The sequence below is a fragment of the Bombina bombina genome, chromosome 3 (assembly GCF_027579735.1).
Source record: "Bombina bombina isolate aBomBom1 chromosome 3, aBomBom1.pri, whole genome shotgun sequence".
Classification (NCBI taxonomy): domain Eukaryota; kingdom Metazoa; phylum Chordata; class Amphibia; order Anura; family Bombinatoridae; genus Bombina; species Bombina bombina.
In genome coordinates this window covers 250,401,676-250,421,383 of record NC_069501.1, presented here as the reverse complement: position 1 = coordinate 250,421,383, position 19,708 = coordinate 250,401,676, and the positions used below count along the sequence as shown (strand labels likewise).

Below are 19,708 nucleotides of genomic sequence, written 5' to 3'. Positions count from 1 at the left end.
CAGCCAATTACAATGACTCGTATACGTGTACACTGTGAACTAGATATTAGCCAATTTAAGTAAATATATTAATTAATCCCTAAATATTAAGAATAAAGTATTATTAAAGTGAACTTAGAGAAGGGCATGAAACCAAAAATATTTATTTCATGATTTAGATAGAGCATACAATTTTAATCAACTTTTCAATTTACCTCTTTTATCTAATTTGCTTCATTCTCTTAATATTCTTTGTTAAAAGGCATTCTTAGGTAGGCTCAGTAGCTGGGAGCTAGCCAGTGGTTGGTGACTGCACATATGTGCCTCTTGTGATTGGTTTACCAATGTGTTCAGCTATCTCCTAGTAGTGCATTGTATAACAAGAGAATTAAGCAAAATTGATAATAGACGTAAATTAGAAAGTAGTTAACAAATGTATGCTCTGTCTGCATCATGAAAGAAAAACATTGGGTTTCATATCCATTTAATACTAATATATTGCATATCTTTTATATAACCTGTGGACAGTAGGAAAGCTCTTTTTTAGATTTAAAGTGAAGGTCAATTTTCATGTGAAAGTGCCCGGTTTTTAAAAAAACTATTAAAAACAGGGGCACTTTCATTCATGAAAATTGACATGGCACCGTATTTTAAAAATACCTTGTTCTTCTGAAATGCCGGAACGCCGTTCTGAAACAATGCCCCGCCTGATTCTTCCTGGTTTACTTACCCAGCAATGACCGGCTTCCTCCAATCAAGGCGTTGCCTCAGGCAATGATTACCCCAGGGGGGAAGCCGTGATTGGAGGATGCCTGAATCGTCATTGCTGACGTATGAAGAGGCTTGCGACGGGCTGGTGAAGCACTGGAGCGGCTTCAAGAAGAAAAGGTAAGTATATTTTAAAAAAACGGCTGAAATGACAATTTTTATGAATGAAAGTGCCCTTGTTTTTTATAGTTTTTTTTTTTTAAAAACGGGCACTTTTACATGAAAATTGACCTTCACTTTAACTAAGGATAATAGAGATTTTGTGATTCACATGGAAATGTATCGCAAAGAAATTACCACAATTAGCTTGTTATTAGTAAGTACTCGACATCCATAGATGCCAACATTTGAAAAAAAAATTCACGGACACTTTGGAGAAAAGCCACGCCCATTTATGGATTGCATAACCCCACCCACTCCAGTCCACCCCAAATAAGCACTTAAATATGTATAATTTAGTCATACTGATTGCTTAAAGGATAGGTAAAAAATATACTTCATTTGTTGAAAAGAATATGTACATATCCTCAGCATCAGCAATGCACTACTGGAAACTGTTTATTGGTGGATACACACATTTGTCTTTTGTCATTGGCTCGTCAGATTTGTTCAGGTAGCTCCCAGTAGTAAATTGCTGCTCTGGAGCTGACATTAATTATGTGTTTACCCCTTTTACAGGGTTAAACAGATGGTTATATGCAAGCAATAGTGCAATAATAAACTAGCTGTAACATATTAGAGCATTTTCTTTTTGCACTGTTATATCAGGTTTAATCATCAAGGGCCTCATCTTCTCCCTTACTCTCAAGCAGTCAATTGACATAGCAAGGAAACCTTTATAGCAAGTACTAAAATAAGCAAGTAGGGGTTAAATTGTTAACCCTTCATCATCTTTTTAGCAGGACACCACAAAGCAGTAGTTCACATAGATGTTACACAAACTGAAATTACACAGTGATTCTACCTTAATATGTTTAATCTGCTAACTGTTGTATTATGGCTGCTGGAATGGAAAACACTATATGTAGATATACTGAGGATTTGTTTTTAGTGTTTTATGTTTGTTAAAATGTTTACTATTCCTTTAAATGAGACTAAACTACATAGCTGCTGTGAAAATGAGATCATATTGCAGAGAAATATCCATTACCTCCATCAGTATAGGTCATGCTTTTATAACTGACATCCATTAACTATATGAATCCAATTTGCTCATTTACGTTGTTAAAGGGACAGGATAAACATTGAGATTTAATTATAAAAGGTTTAGCTATGCATAGTAAAACAAATTTCCAGTATACTTTTATTATATATTTTGCTCCCTTTTCATGTAATTTAGCTCTGAATATTGTAGATTTTGTAATTCTCAGGATTGAAAAATCACACTGCAGACCTGTCAAGGATAACCTTGCTACATATATTTTTCTATTTGCCTTTAGCAGATAATAGACTGCTAAACAATGCTTTTTATACTAACAATTTGACCAAGGCTAGCCTTGTCAGCTGCAGACTCAAGTTCAGATTGGCTCTTTCACATGAGGCATGTGGTGGGTGGAGTTTTGCTATTAAATTACGGCGAACAAAATGTTATTTTATTTTATAATTTTAATGTTTAGACTTGGCTGAAATGTTATTATACAGCAAGACAACAGAATTGTCTTGTAATTACAAAGTGTTTACTCTCCATTTAATATTTATCTGTGTAACAAACAGCAAACCGATTTCCTCTTCGAGCACACGTCTTCTCAGTGTCTGTGGAGTGCTGTTGTTTCAGAATGAAACAAGCTTGAATCAATAGCTGAGAGGCCCAGCTCACCACAAGCCCTTACTAGAGCACTGGATGTAAACACAGTGTTCAAACAAAGGCCAGACTAAACTTAGTAACTGAACGCTCTCAAGTACTTTAATCAGCTCCTACAAAACAAACAACAATTAAGTACTCTAAAGTAACTTTAAGTTTATAAATTCAAATATCAAAGAAAGACATAACTTTGTAAGAGTTTAGTTTTGCTATCCAGAAGAATATAAACTTTAATAAGTTACTTAAATGCAGATCTTCTGATAGCAGAGAAATCCAGGGTTAAGGTAGACAAAGCCTGACATTTTGGGTCAAGGCCTCACAGGGAAAAGCAGCACAAAATAATTAAACAAATGCACAAACAAGCTAAAGTCATATACCAAGCCAGTCGCCAGTTCAAACAAAGAGTTAAACAGAATTTGAGCATTGATAATCTAACCCATTACATTTCTTTATGTATTTGTTTTATAAAAACATAGATGTGACTGTGTTCCAATTCCTAGGAAAAAAGCTGTAAAGGGAGGACTTAACAAGTCTATTTTTCTTTGTATTACAGGTTTTTAAGAGTGGAATGGAGTAGCCATGAACGGGGATGCACATAATCAAGATTCGTCCTCCCAGATTCCCAATTGGAAGGAGTTCTGTGAACTTCATGCTCAATCTGCCGCAGTTGACTTTGCTCAAAAATTCTGTCAGTTTTTGAGGGAGAATCCCCACTACAATGCTCCTGGGGCAGAGACGTCATTCTCTCATCATTTTGCCGCCAATTTTTTAGACTTCTTCAGTTTTGAGGTCAGCAGGGTATATGTGTCTGATTCACCAACAAAATATAACATTGTTCCATTTGTAGGTCTTCAAAACTGCCAGGTGCCTTTTGCAAGGGATTTTGTGTGCCGTAAAGAAGAAACGTCAACAGAGTCATTAGACAGCATGGATAATCCTGTTACAAATAGATATTTAAGTCGGACTCAGGCTCGAGTTCATAAAGTTTCATCATATGGTCACTCACGCAGTTCTGAGGATGTTTCAGTTCATGGGAATACAAAGCCAAAGTTCAAGAAGGGATTTTCTTTGAGAAATATGAGTTTATGTGTGGTAGATGGCATGAAGGAGATGTGGCATAGAAAATCTTCTCCTGAACCAAGTTTGGATAACGAACAAATTAAACGTTCAGAACGTGAACTCTGTTCTGTAGGTAGCAAGGAACAGGTTGAGCCAAGAGAAAAATGGACTCACAAATTAAGACTCTCAAAAATGCAGTCATCAAAAATAGATATTGTTGACATTCAAAGAGAAGGAACTCTCAGGTACATGGTAGCAGATGATACAAATTGTGTTAGTAGTTCTCAATGGCAAAAATGTCGGTTGCTCTTAAGAAAGGCAGTGAAAATGGAAGGAGAAAGATTTCTACTTGAGTTTTATGTGCCTCCAAAGGTAAGATCTCTACATTGTTTAATAAAGTTTAAGCACTGAAAAGTGATATTTGTTGCTCTCTAGTTGAACGCTCTCAAACTATTTAATGATTTAGTTTTACACCTTTATCTGTATGTTTTGTAGCATACATGCTGTATAATGTTCAACATTTGAGTACATATGCATTTAAATTAACTCTTTAAACGGTAAATATCATCCATTTTATTTAGTGATTTCAATCACTTTTATAACAGCATATTTTGTATTAGAATTAGGATGTACAGCCTGACATATGTTGCAGAATTTTTTTAAAGTAACAAAATTTACATCCAGATAATTTAAAATGGACATTTAAACATTTTTCTATGAGAAATATCTAATTTAACATTTTTTATCTTTATTATTTTTTTTTTTTATTGTGCACCAACCATAGGCAGTCCATGGATCATAGTTCCTTTTTTACCAAAAAATCAGGAAGTAAGACTGTAAGGGACAGGGCTAGCAACCCATTAAGAGAAGATCTATTTCTCATGAAAAAAAATATATATATATTTACTGGGTTTAAAACCTGTTCTATATTTATGATTGCAATTTACATTCCTATTAATTTGAGGTCCCTGTATCTGATGATTCATAGAAAAGAAAAATCATATTGTAAATTCCCATTATAAGCTTTAAATTATTTTAAAAAGTAACATAATAAATTATGATAAAAAAAAACCATTTATAGTTATATATAAAATTCCCAATGCTAGAAATATAACAATTAAAGAGACATGAAAGTCCAAATTAAACTTTCATGTTTCAGATAGAGCATGCCATTTTAAACAGCTATCCAATTTACTAACATTATCTAATTTGCTTTGTTGTTCCTTTGGTGTCCTTTGTTGAAAAACATACTTAGGTAGCAGCAATGATTGAGAGCTGATTGGTGGCTGCACATATATTATTTTTGTCATTGTCTCACCCAACATGTTTAGCTAGCTCTCCAGTAATGCATTACTGCTCCTTCAACAAGGGACACTAAGTGAATGAAGCAAATTTGATAATAAAAGTAAATATTTTTAAAATTGCATGCTCCATCTGAATAATGAAAGAAGAGTGTTGGGTTTCATGTGCCTTTGCACTTGATGAGGTGATTCAGATTTATAATAATAATAATCTGTTATGCTTATTCCAGGGTTGTCAGAATAAAAATGAAATGTAGAAACCTTAAAACCCACTTCTTTTCCCCCTTTTTTAAAAAAATGTTGATCTGGTAAATTCTATTAATATTATTTAAAGTTCTGATCTGCAATAAAAGCTTTGAGAACAAAAGACTGAATGCGAGAATTGACAGCCTCTGAGTCTTCATTCTTTTATTATCATTGAACATTGATTTATGGTATTTCAGACGTATTACTGAATGATCGCACGTTATCGAAATACACTTGTCTTTGTTATTTTTCCATGGTTAAACCACAAGCTGTAATAAGTTTTTGGTGACGGGTGTAAGCACTCCTATTTGCAATATGTTCAGCTAATAACGCTGGGTATATACATGCAAGGCTCTAGGGAAATAGTCTTTTCCGATTCATGTTTTGCTTTTATTTCACAAATTCGCCATCTGCTAAGCTTGAGCGTGCCATCTGACCCCACGCTATACTAAATGACTATGCTAAGTCCTAACAGTACCTTGCATTTTCTTGGAAAGTTAATTATCTTCTAAGCACTAGATGAGAATTCTAATGTGAATATTAGAAGAAAAAGCAAACCCTTAATGTGACTACCGAAATAGACTAGTGAAACTGCATACTAGTTGAATCCCTTTGGAACTAAAAGAAAAACAAAGAAAAGGGGATGTACTATAAATGCAGACATGTCATCCTCCCAGACTGATATTTCAACATAGGATTTGTGCTTTAAAAAGATATGACCGTGTACTGTATATAAATTGTTAGGACATTTAATAATACATTGCTGCACTTTAAAATGGAGGAAGCAAGATCAGATTAGCTGTGCATTCATTAACTTGTTAAATATATATATATATATATATATATATATATATATATATCTCATTAAATGCCCTTGCTTGGTAATTGTATGCCTTTACGCCCCTTTACATAGCCAAGGTGAGCACTAAATTATCAATCCCTAATCTCATTGCATATCAATTTGGTGACTTCATCATGCACATTAAACTAAAGTGTCTATATTTAAAGGCTTTGATAGTCAGCCAGACAATACATTTAAATTTAGGAGCAGATCCAAAATAAAAACAAAAAATAAAGCTATAAAAACAATTTTCATTTTTTTTTTGTTTAATAAAGAATGAAATTTAAGGTTACCTGTATGTATGTGTGTGTATATATATATATATATATATATATATATATATATATATATATATATATATATATATGTGTGTGTGTGTGTGTATTTTTAATATATATATATATTTTTTTTTATTTTTTTTTATTTAATAGTTTTTATTGAGGTTATGCAGTGTACAACATATATTAATTGCCATAGAACAATAGTGACAGAAATTTCAATTTAACAATAGCTACTGATATAAGAACACCACAATGGGTTACATTACATGTTTTACACTATTTTCTTTATTAGATTCCTCATATGACACAGACGGTTACTCTTGGACCTAAAAACATTTATAGAATCGAGGGGAGGAATATTAGAATTTGAAATGGTCACTTTTGGACCTAGATAGATTATAATGATATAAACAAGATACAATAGAGCAATATAGCAAAATAGATATGTATGTATGTATATATATATATATATATATATATATATATATATATATATATATATATAAAAATATATATATATATATATATTATATATGTGTGTGTGTGTGTGTATTTTTAATATATATATATATATATATATATATATATATACATATTTTTTATTTAATAGTTTTTATTGAGGTTATGCAGTGTACAACATATATTAATTGCCATAGAACAATAGTGACAGAAATTTCAATTTAACAATAGCTACTGATATAAGAACATCACAATGGGTTACATTACATGTTTTACACTATTTTCTTTGTTAGATTCCTCATATGACACAGACGGTTACTCTTGGACCTAACAACATTTATAGAATCGAGGGGAAGAATATTAGAATTTGAAATGGTCACTTTTGGACCTAGATAGATTATAGTGATATAAACAAGATACAATAGAGCAATATAGCAAAATAGATACAATAGCAATGTAACAGCTAAGAGTAGTCAAGTGGATAAAAATAATTAACTAGAACTCCCAAATGCTGACAATTTAAAACTGACTAAAAGGAACTTCTACTGGAAAAAGTCAGGCATGATGTGTGCGTACACCTACTCAGGGAATATTTAAGCCTTTCACATACATAATAGTAAATAGTGTACTCAGTGAAGTGTAGCTTAATTAATTTGCCAGAGTGCTGTACATATCTGGTCAGATAATTTGCTGATTAAGTAGATTAAAGGTTGAGGATCAAAAAATATAATGATCTGGAGCTGAAGAGCATATAGCACTATTCTCCAGAGAGTATGTATGTGAGTTGGGGAGGCAATAGCATCAGTAGCTACAACATGTGAAGCACATATGTGCAACGTGGAGAAATGTATTACTATAAGGACCCTAAGGTCTCTCTAAATCAAGTAATTGAAGGTATTAGCAATTGTCTACTATGTGTACGCTATCTGATAATGGGAATATAATGTTAGTTATATGGAATTAAAATACTGGAGCATAAACTATAACTATGCACAGAGTCATTGTGTCATGAATGTACTGGCTAAATTATGAGCTATCTATAACATCTCACATGGAGAGCAGTACCATACTAGTCACTATTTTCTGGCTCTAAGCAGGAAGTAAAATATATATAAATAGACCCCCTTCCCCAAGGCTAATCTACTTAGACAAACCTGATTGCATTCATGTATGTGGTAAAAACTAGGCATAACATCGGTAAGGGAGGATATACTTTGGCTTAATCACCATCTGAATGGCAAGTTATATAATGCTTGATAGAAAGGTAAAATAAATATACTGTATAAATAAAATGGGTAAATGGATTTATGAAATAAAAGGTCATCTGTCCAACTAGAGCTGAGACATGTATTATCCTATTCCACAGGCGCAAAACATAGAATCAGTGTCTCTCTTAATGTTTCACTCATTCACACTCTCATATGCCTGATGGTGTAGAAGGCGGTATTTGTCTAGTAAGGTAGAGGTACCTGGAATCGCTAACACGTGTACCGCGAGCCATATGTCAGATGAAGGGACAATAGCTCCCACATGTTTGCTGTTAATGCGGGTCTTTGACTTCATAAGGTGGGCAACGGAAGCAATTAGTGCATCAAACAGTGTAGGCCCTGAAAGCTTCATCTCATAGTCAATCCGAAGCCCCCTAGCGACTGACCGTATCGCCCGGAGGTCCCGGCTCGACTTATCAATCTTAGACACTGTATCGGAAACCGTTTTTTTTTAGTAGCAGGTTTTTTAAGAAAATAGACCTCAGTAGGTCCTCTCTGGTATCCACCTGTAGCTCATCTGTTTAAACCTTGTCTGGGTTGGTAGTAAAACCTCTGTTGTACACCTATACTTTTGTACCCTGTAGATCAGTTGGGGTGTTAATTGATCTGTGAGTCTTCTCCCTGTCAGGAATTCCATCCCGCTCTGCCTCTAAGAGCCTCACCAGGGAGCTGAAGTGGCTCTCCATCTTATGGGATATAGATTCTAAAAGGGTCATGATACTAGACTCCATTGTGAAGTAAGATGTCATTATGTTCTCCAGATTCCCTGAGCGTCAGTATCTCACACTCTTCTGATGTATGGGAGTTCAGGGCGCGTGACTTAGCATGTTGAATACAGCAGATTAAAACTTCACTACCCGGCTAAACATCTAGCCAGGGGGGGTTGATGTGGAGGTATAGGCCGCTGCCTGGAATCCCATGTAGTCTGGTTTGAGTCTTCTACCTAAAAGATCTCAGTAAATATAATATCCTCCAACTCTGAATCTTCTTCTTAATAATTATTATACTAAACTGTAGTAAAGGATGATATGTTAGGAGAGAGATACTGTAAATAGCAGATTATTCAAGTTGTATATACTGCTTCACATTGGTTCAGTGAGGAAAAGAGCCTTGCACGTTACTATATACACCGTGAATTTATTTATCATTAACATGTTTTGAATTGCTGGGTATTTTTTACAAATCTGTTTACTCGTAACATATACATATAAACAGGGCCGCTTTTAGGGGCGGGCAGACCGGGCTACTGCCCAGGGCGCAAGGGACATTTAGTGGCGAACTGAGAGAAAACAGTGCCGTGGTAAACAGTGTTTTTTTCTGAAAGCGCACATTTGGCTTTGCCATGCGCACATTTCCCTCACTGCTTTTTACTTTAATACACACTACACAGAAAAAACATTGTCTCTATCTCATTTGGGCAGCCGCTCCTTCTCCTTCCTCACATTGCCTTCCTTCTCTCCCTCCTAGCTGAAGTCATCTCCCTCTTCTCTAGCAGCCCTGGTTAGAAAAACTCAAAGTGCTGCTTCAGAGATCCAAGGCATGTGGGTTCACCTTTACCTGCATGCAATACATATATAGCGCAGTGCAGGCTTCTCTATTTTAAAAAAAAAGAGTAGAAGTGTGTGGAGCCTGTAGGAGCTGTGATTGCATCAGATACTGATACACTAATGTAACATCTGCTATATATGTTACACTCTGGTCCCCATGTGTCACTTAGCGGCTGAAGGTTCAATTTAGGGGGAGAGTGCTCAGTACTGCACTGGCTTCTCCAGCAAACATCTAATTCCTCTGCCGATGTGCAGCATGTCACAAATCTGCACATCAGGCACGTGTGGTCAGGGGAGGCAGAGCCTGTTATGGAAAGAAAAAAAAAGAAAATAATGTGAAAGTAACATGAAAATAATAAAAAAAACTCACCAAATTTTCTGAGAGTCACTGCAAATACTATAAGAGAGGCAGTGAGAAGCTTAGCTTCCCTTGATTGCACAACTGCTTAGATAGTGCTGGATGGAGTGTGGACACACTGACAGATCAGGTATCATACAACATAATTAGGCCAATCATGAAAAAGCCACATGTGAGGCAGCTATCATATTTGCATCATGAGCGGCATATTTTGAGCCAGTGTTCATGTAAAAGAAGCACTCTCTCTGACTGAAGTTATTTGGGGCAATGATGAACAACTCTGGTCAGAGTTTTGGGGGTTCCTGGGCAGGTTTTGGGAGGTCCAAGATTTTTTTCATGAGGAAACTAGGGCAGAAATATGAAAGAAGAATAAGGAAGTGTAGAAATTAGGCAAGAGTTCCTATTTTAGGATTTTTCTACAGATTGATTTAATATTGGGAGCTTGTTTGCTGAGAATATCTTACAAGTGTCATACAACTTGCATAACCTCTGCCTACCACTGGCTACCTGGTATTATGTGCTGCTGCTGTCAGCCAATAGGCAGGCAGCACAGTTAGACCAATCAGGGAAGAGGGGATGCAGGTGCAGCTTGCTGGAGGAAGAGCTTTTTAACAGTTAGCACTGAAACTGTATGATGCACTGAGGGGGTGGAGAATTTAAGCAACCTCTTTCAGGTTCATATGTGTGTTTTTCTAGCTCTGATACTAGCCAGTGCCTCACCAGACACTGGCCTCACCGCGGTCACTGCTGCAAATAGATAACTTGCTATAACTAACATGTAATGGGAAATGAATATCAGTAGTTTATCAAACACTACTGCTTGCTTGATAAACTACTGCTATAGCAATGGTTAAAATACACAGATAAAAGCATATATATACATAACAAATATATATATATATATATATATATATATATATATATATATATATATATATATATATATATATATATATTGGAAAAAAACCTTAACACCCACTATTACAATGTGGAAAGGTAGAGTGAACGAACTCTTGGATTTAGAAGAATATGGACATATGAAATATAATTCAAACACTTCCTACTCTGAGATCAAATTCTTATGGGAGGAATCTTTACATTCTACATAATATAATGGGCTAATTCAGCCAACACTCGGACCAACAACATCAATGTGGATCGGTCTCCTTCCTCCCTTCTCCTTAACTCCTTTCCTCCTTCCTCTTAACCTGTACGCTTTAGTCCTTAAAGTAATATGTTGTACTAGTTTGATGTCCACCCATTAGTTTTAAAGGAAGAGTTGTTACATGGACGTTGCAGCTTGCTTTCTGAAACTGGTCCATGGAACTGATACAGGGACACTTACATGGACCTATACAAATTCCAATGTGGATGATAGTACACTTTGATCAGACTCACTAGTACAGATAAGTTCCATTCAAAAGTGAACATTGTTATTGTTTATATAAGTTTGATACTATGGAAAGTTTATTTGAATTTCATTTGAAAAACAATAAAACACAAAGATGGGAAAGTAATTTAAGGATATATACTTGTACCAACTATAATCTGTAATATCCTTGCCTACAACACAATGTACATGTTAATGATTGTTGTATGTAAACTTTCCTCAATAAATATAAAAAATAAAATAAAAAAATATACATATATATTTAAAAGGAAGCTGTTAATTGGCTGCATTGGATGTCAATCATACTAATGAACCAACAAGATAACAAAGGGGGGGTGTTAAAACCGGATAAGTACTTAGAGGTAAAACTGAAAGTAAAAAGAAGAGGAATCACCCTGAGAAAAGCAGTCTATTATCTCACTAAGCAGTATCACTAAAGAGGTGATGTTTTATGCATATGACAAATTATTTATGGTCTTTACATAATGATATGTACATATTTTTTTGTTTTACTGAGCAAAAAGATGCTTTATAAAAATTGGGTTTCCACATACTAAGGAACAGGTTTTCTGTTCAATTAAAAAAAAAAATTTTTTTTACATTATGTCTGGGTTTTTTTTGTATTATTTATTTACTTATTTTTTACGAATGCTTAGTAGTGATGGGTGTATGTATGTGTTATTTACTCCATAATGACAATGGCAAGTTTTCACAAAATCACCTGTGAGTGCTTGTGTCTGCTATTACTGCCTGTGTGTGTATGCCTATCTATACCTGCCTGTATGTGTGTGCATCTATCTGCCTATTACTGTCTGTGTGTGTATGCCTATCTATACCTGCCTGTGTGTGCTTGTATCTGCCTATTACTGCCTGTGTGTGTATGCCTATCTATACCTACCTGTGTGTGCATGTATCTGCCTATTACTGCCTGTGTGTATGTCTATCTATCCCTGCCTGTGTGTGCCTGTATCTGCCTATTACTGCCTGTGTGTGCATGTATCTGCCTATTACTGCCCGTGTGTGTGTATGCCTATCTATCCCTGCCTGTGTGTGCATGTATCTGCCTATTATTGCCTGTGTGTGCATGTCTCTTCTATTACTTTCTGTGTGTGAATGTCTCTGACTGCCTTTGAGTGCATGTCTGTAAGGCTCGTGGGATACTCCTCTATCAGACCGAACTCGGCCAGTAGTCTTGTTATCCCGGCATTGAGCCGGAAAGATAGGGAATATCCCAGAGCAGAGAGTATCAGGCAAATGAGGAGAGACAGATCGCTTGCTGCCCGCTAAAGTACCTGCTGGAGTGGCGCCAAGAGACCGGTCAGCATCAGCTCCCCTAGCAACGGCGCGGCGTGACAATATCTCTGTCTATTACTGTTTTTGAGTGCATGTCTCTGTCTATTACTGCATGTGAGTTCATGTTGCTGTCTATTACTGTCTGTGTGTATATTATATTTGAAAAATAAACAGCCATTACAGTTCTTTATCAAATTATTTATGTGCAAACATCCCATAGACTTTAATAGTGAATTTTGTAAAGAAACAATTGTTATAACTTTTCTAAATAATTTTAAGACACCTAAATATGTTAAAAATACACCCAGTGACATATTACAATCTCTTACCTGATGACTTTTCTGCAAAGTTCAACTTTAAAGTCTATTGGAAGTCTTGTTGATACATTTTGAATAAGGATTTAAAGGGATTGATATGCATTAAACAAATAAATATGCATAGCTATAAGAAAAGTATAAATATAATGGCAATTAGTAAAATATATATATTTTTAGATAATATCAATATATTTGGAAAAAACGTTGTAGTAGAAAAAGGACATACTTAAAGGGATAGGGAAGTCAAAATTAAACTTTCATAATTTAGGATACACCACAGAATTTTAAGACAATTCTATTATTCTTGTTCTTTTGGTATCCATTGTTGAAAAGCATATGCACATATCCTTAGCAGCAGCAATGCACTACTAGGAGCTAACTGGTAGTTTGCCGCAACACACATTTGTCTCTTGTCATTTGCTCACCAGATGTGTTCAGCTAGGTCTTAGTAGTGCACTGCTGCTTTGGAGCTGACCTCTAAATGACAGAGCGACATGCAAGGTCTAGGAGACGGACTTTAGAATCTGTGAGGGGGCGCATTTTGGAATTTTGCCCTGGGAGTCAGATTCCCTAGAAACAGCCCTTCATATAAACACATAAATATATATATATATATATATATATATATATATATATATATATACGTTACAGTATTTGCAGTGTCGCGCTCTGCCTTACCCTCTCCGCACGCTATCACGGCACACTGGAGTATCAGGGGGGGATGACGTCACCTGTGTATCCAAGATATGCTTCAGAGTAAGCACCGTTCGCCAGACAGTGCCAAAAATGGAATATGTAACATAGAGAACTCTGGCACTTCTCGGATAAAAGAACTTGGAACTTTATTGTACAAAAATAGATAAATATAAAAACAGGCAGTAGCGTGGTATACAAAATCCATGCTGCATGCTGTATAGGATCCTAGCAGTCCTTATTCACTGAGTAATAGCTGTGTCAGCATGGATTTTGTATACCAAGCTACTGCCTGTTTTTATATTTATCTATTTTTGTACAATAAAGTTCCAAGTTCTTTTATCCGAGAAGTGCCAGAGTTCTTTATGTTACATATATATATATAAGTAGCTGAACATATTTAAAAGCATATTTATGCAACATTCATATTTAGTGTTATATTGTGTTTTAAAGTTTTATATTGTGTTTTAGTGTAAATATTTCACAATCCAATGTTCTTCGTATAGAGGAATATGGAGTATTTATAAATAGATATTTATATATATATATATATATATATATTTATTTAAGAATAAATAGAACATATTCTTCTATGTGAAGAACATTGGAATGTTGAATATTAATTTTTCATGTCGGGTTAGTGCACTTGAGAAAATGCGATTGGCTTTGCATGCGAGTAAGAGTGTTAGGTTTTTTCCACTTTTCTCACTCCATTGAAGTCTATGTGAGAATACATTAACACAGTCGCAATATTCTAACTTAGTTTTTTTGCGTGCATTGGGTTAGCACGTGAGAAATTTTTTTTTACTTTCAACTTGTAACACATGCAGTACATAACACGTGCAAAAAGTCAAGCCAAGTTAGCGCAAGAGTGGGATTGATAAATAGTGCTCCATTCGTAATCTAGCCCATAGTAGGAAGTAATGAACTAAGGCCCATACCTGTCAGGTTTATATACGTATCATAACAATTGCCTCTTGTATCTTGTGTACCTTTTTACATGTGCAGCAGAAAACGTTTAGATTACTTCCTCTTGGCATCAGCTGTACTAACTGAAAGCTTGATAAATAATGCTTCATTTTTGTGGTTGTGGTTATTGATTTGGTAGGGAGTAACATAAACAGAATACAAAAATGTGAACAAAGGAATTACAAATCAGCATGTTATATTAAATCAGCTTCTGCTTCTTTGTCTTCCAAATCTATATGTTAATTTAGTTTTTTGTCCAATTTAAACATGGCTATATTGTCAGCATTTGAATGGTATAAGTGATGGCCCAGGAAAATATCCCACACTGGAAATGCAAGATATGAATTACTGAATCATTTAGTTGTTTTATATTTTTTTCACAACCAGAGGCATCCTGCCATAGAACTGACTCTCGGTATTTGCTGCCCAGGCCACAATATGCCCTGAAATAATTGTTTTTAAAAAGGTATCTGGCACAAGGCAAAGGATTAAAACATGTTGTATGTTACTAAAGCATATTTGAAAGTAATAAGGAATAATGAAGTAAGCAAATGCACAGCATATTTCATTCTGCAGCAACCCAAAAAAGTAAATAAACTTACATATATTATTAAATGAACTTACATATATTAGTAAATGAACTTTTATGTATTAGTAAATTAACTTACATATATTAGTAAATGAACGTACATATATTAGTAAATGAACTTACATACATTAGTAAATAAACTTACATATATTTGTCAGTATATAGCAGGGTTAGTATACAATTTATTTATTATTATTCTTTAAAATAAAACCCCAATTAAAATGTATATACAAAACAATTGAAATTAATAATTATTCCTAAATTCTTTAGATTAGTTAAATTTATAAACACATTGAATTATATTTATAGAAACTAGATTATGAATCAACCAAACGCATTTATGCTGTTATAATATTCCTTACAAAGATCATAAAAGATATACCCTTAAAAGTAATTTTACTCACAATAATCGCATTAAAATACCACAATTAAATACCAGAGTCTTCTGTTATAAACCTATAACTCTAGTTCAATGCCCAATATGGATTACCAACTTACTATGCTTAATTAATAACTACCAGGGAATTAATCACAATAACCAGTTTATGTACAGTCCTGAAAGAGTTCACTATAATGACTGACTTATAAATCTGGAGTGCAAAACCCTGTCTAGCAAATAAATTATTTAGCGCTGAATATGACTGATTCAAATTTACACAGGGCTATGGATATAAATTAAAACATAAAATATGCTCTTTAAATTACTAGCTTCAACTTAACTATAGCCTTAGAATACCTTTGTTTAAAATATTAAAAATATAGAACAGTCATACGTCACCACATGAACCAATTGAGTGCCTCAGCTTTCTCCGATAAGTCCAATTTCACCTCATAAAATAAGAGAGATATTTTGCAATATGGATAAGAAAAGGTAGCCCAATTTCGCTTATAGTGACTGTGTCCCAAAATGGCAGCAAAGTTATCAGTCAAAATTTTAGCAAACAAAGACCCTTATTTCTAATATGCATGGGCTTTTCAAGTGATAGGCCCCTCCATTTTTGTAATCATTGGTGAATGTTTGGATATGCACCACAGAAGCTTGTCTGATAGGCCCTTAACGAAGCTTGTCTGTGATAGGCCCTTCGAGCTGAACACTTGATTGGCCCACCGGGAACACATGGGCATTCAATACTGCAATTTCCCTTGGCTGCAATTCCTGCATAAACCACTAGATGGCAGCAGACAACCAGAAATGCAGTCTTGTTATCAATACTGCTGCAGTCTAGTATCTAACCTTTAAAATGTTTTTTAAATATACTATAACTTCTAGTATTAATAAATCATATGTTTAATATACATGGGACCATATAGTGCCATTTTGTACAATTTAGCATGTATTTATAGATAATAAACACAAGTATACTTCTAGCATCATACTAGTAAGCAATTTACTGTTAATTTCATATTTCTAATACATTTTGAATGCATGAAAAACCAGATGCAGGTCTGAAATGAAAGAAATAATGTTGTTATTCATTTTGAAATGAGTCAAACATTTATACATCTATCAATGCAGCTATTATTCAATACAGCAAACATGTATCCAATATATTATGTTTCAGATCAATACATATACATATATGTTATTTGAGTATTTTAAAGAGATACTAAACCCAAATTTTGTCTTTCATGATTCAGGTACAGCATGCAATTTTAAGCAACTTTCTAATTCACTCCTATTATCAATTTTTCCTCGTTCACGTGCTATCTTGATTTTAAAAAGCTAGACTGTAAGCTTAAGAGCCGTCCCATTTTGGTTCAGCACCTGGGTAGCACTTGCTGATTGGTGGCTAAATGTAGCAAACCAAATCACAAAGCGCTACCCATGTGGTGAAGCAAAAATGGGCCAGCTCCTAACCTTACATTACTGCTATTTCAAATAAAGACAACAAGAGAACAAAGAAAAATTTGAAAATAGGAGCAAATGAGAAAGCATGCTCTATCTGAATAATGAAAGAAAATATTTGGGTTTAGTATCCCTTTAAACAACATGTCTGTTAATTTACAGGGGTCATTACCTTTAATTACATAGAGGAAAGATCAGGAAATCAAACTTGAAACAGAGCCATATAATGAAAAACTCTTTGAATTAAACTGCCTTCACTAATTGAACCAAATGTTTTCCCTTTGTTCTCACACGTCTTAAGCATCAGTGAGGTGGGGCAGGGTCATAGTGTGACCAATTCATGTTATTAGCTAAAATTAAATATCAAATCATGTGGTATATCTGTAGTTAGACTTGTGCGCGGCGAAAAAAATTTGTTTAGGTTCGTTTTGGATCGATTCGAATGTTTTCTAATTTAGTTTTCGGATCGATTCAAATTCGAATGCATTCGTTTCAGATTCGTTTCGGATTCAAATAAATTCGGATGTATTCGGTTCGGATTCGATTCGTAAATTCGGAAGTTCGGTATGTGTTAGGTGGGATGTGGTGTGTATTAGACTAGTATTATGTACTGTAATATTAGGTGTAACCCATAGCAGAGTGATATAAACTAATATACAGTACAATACTAGTGTAATTGTGATTAGTCCATGGCCATCCGAATGTTACGAATAAATCCGAACTAATTCGGATTTATTCATTAGATTCGGTGCTACGGTAATTCGGAAATTCGAATTGATCTGAATCTCCGAATTTGACAAATTCGTCCGAATTTAAATTCAGAACGAAACTAAACGCACATGTCTATCTGTAGTTTATTTAATGTTATTTACAGATACCCTGACATATTAGTAAATTAACTTGTATATATTAGTAAATTAACTTACATATATTAGTAAATGAACTTTTATATATTAGTAATTGAACTTACATATATTAGTAAATTAACTTACATATATTAGTAAATTAACTTTTATATATTAATAGCTAAGGGATTACAATAAAATATTTTCCATATCAGAAAAAAATAAATATATATTGACATCAAATATTGAACTTTAGTATATATTATATTTTAGCGTGAAAAAAAACAACTTTTTTTAATGCAGAACAATTCTCTATTTTCTTTGGTTATCAAGGAGCTGAGATTTCTGTTACCATTAGCAGATCCATAAATAAATATTGGTTCAGGTGTTCAGATTATATTATGCTTCATAATTTTATAGTAATACAATTAATAATCTAGTATTCTCATCCAATGCATTGTGATTGAATTGCTTTATTCACAGTTCTGTAACTTCATGGTTACAACAAATATTAAAGAGACAGTAAAGACAAAATTAAACTTAAAGTGAAGGTCAATTTTCATGTGAAAGTGCTTGGTTTTTAAAAAAAACTATTAAAAACAGGGGCACTTTAATTCATGAAAATTGACATAGCACCGTATTTTAAAAATACTTACCTTGTTCTTCTGAAACGCCGGATCACCGCTCTGAAACGATGCCCCGCCTGCTTCCCCGCCTGACGAAACCAACTTCTTCCAATCATGGCGTTGCCTCAGGCAATAATTCCCCTGGGGGGAAGCCGTGATTGGAGGATGCCGGAATCGTCATTGCTGACATATGAAGAGGCTTGCGACAAGCTGGTGAAGCACTAGAGTGGCTTCAAGAAGAAAAGGTATGTATATTTTTTAAAAATGGCTGAAATGTCAATTTTCATGAATAAAATTGCCCTTGTTTTTAATAGTTTTTTTGAAAACCAGGCAGTTTCACATGAAAATTGACCTTCACTTTAAATGAACTGTATAGAGAATGACATTTTTAAAAATGTATCATTTACTTCTATTATAAGTTTTGCTTTGTTCTCTTAGTATTCCTTGTTAAAAATAATTCATAGGTGTCTTCAGCCATTTGGCAACAGTGTTTGTAACAGTTTTATAGCATTGTTTTACATAATTGCAAACACTGTTGCCATAGACTGCTAAAGACACATTTATGCTCTAAGTTACCTATATGTCTACCTAGGTTTGCTCTTCAACAATGGATACCAGGAAAACTTATAGAAATAGAAGTAAATTGGAAAGTTGTTTAAATTTACAAAAATGTTTAGCTATGCATATTAAAACAACTTTGCAATATATTTTCATTATTTATTTAGCATCTTTTAATTCTAAATTAGCTCTGAAAATTGCTACATATATTCCCCTAATTGGCTTTAAAGTGAAAGTCAATCGTAGCGTTTGTGAAACACTAGGATTGACGATTGAAACAAATAAAGGGGACTTTCATTCATGAAGTATAAAATACTTCATGCCGAAAGCTCCTTTAATTTGTTTCAAGCGTTCACCATTCTGAGCTGTTCAGGCAGCCCACGGCAGATCACTGTTTTGCTTGAGAGGTGCGTTTTTTGCTTGAGTGGTGTGTTTTCCCCTCTTAGCAAATAGTGTGCAGGAAATCCGGCATGGCATAGCACCCATGTGGTGCCAGATTTCCCACACGCTATTAGCTCAGAATGGCGAACGCTTGAAACAAATAAAGGAGCTTTATGCATGAAGTATTTTATACTTCATGAATGAAAGTCCCTTTATTTGTTTCAATCGTCAATCCTAGCGTTTCACAAACGCTACGATTGACTTTCACTTTAACTAATAACTACTGCAAAACA

General features: G+C 34.3%; 1 protein-coding gene across 2 annotated transcripts in view; it reads left to right on the top strand.

The window, feature by feature from the left end:
- The window catches only part of SH2B2 (SH2B adaptor protein 2), a 192,845-nt gene that overhangs the window by 101,734 nt on the left and 71,403 nt on the right, over window positions 1-19,708 (top strand). For both annotated transcript variants that reach the window (XM_053706256.1, XM_053706255.1), the window contains exon 2: window positions 3,102-3,979. In XM_053706256.1, coding sequence (XP_053562231.1) covers window positions 3,128-3,979 — 852 coding nt within the window. In that variant the 5' untranslated portion in view covers window positions 3,102-3,127. The remainder of the gene's footprint in view (window positions 1-3,101; window positions 3,980-19,708) is intronic.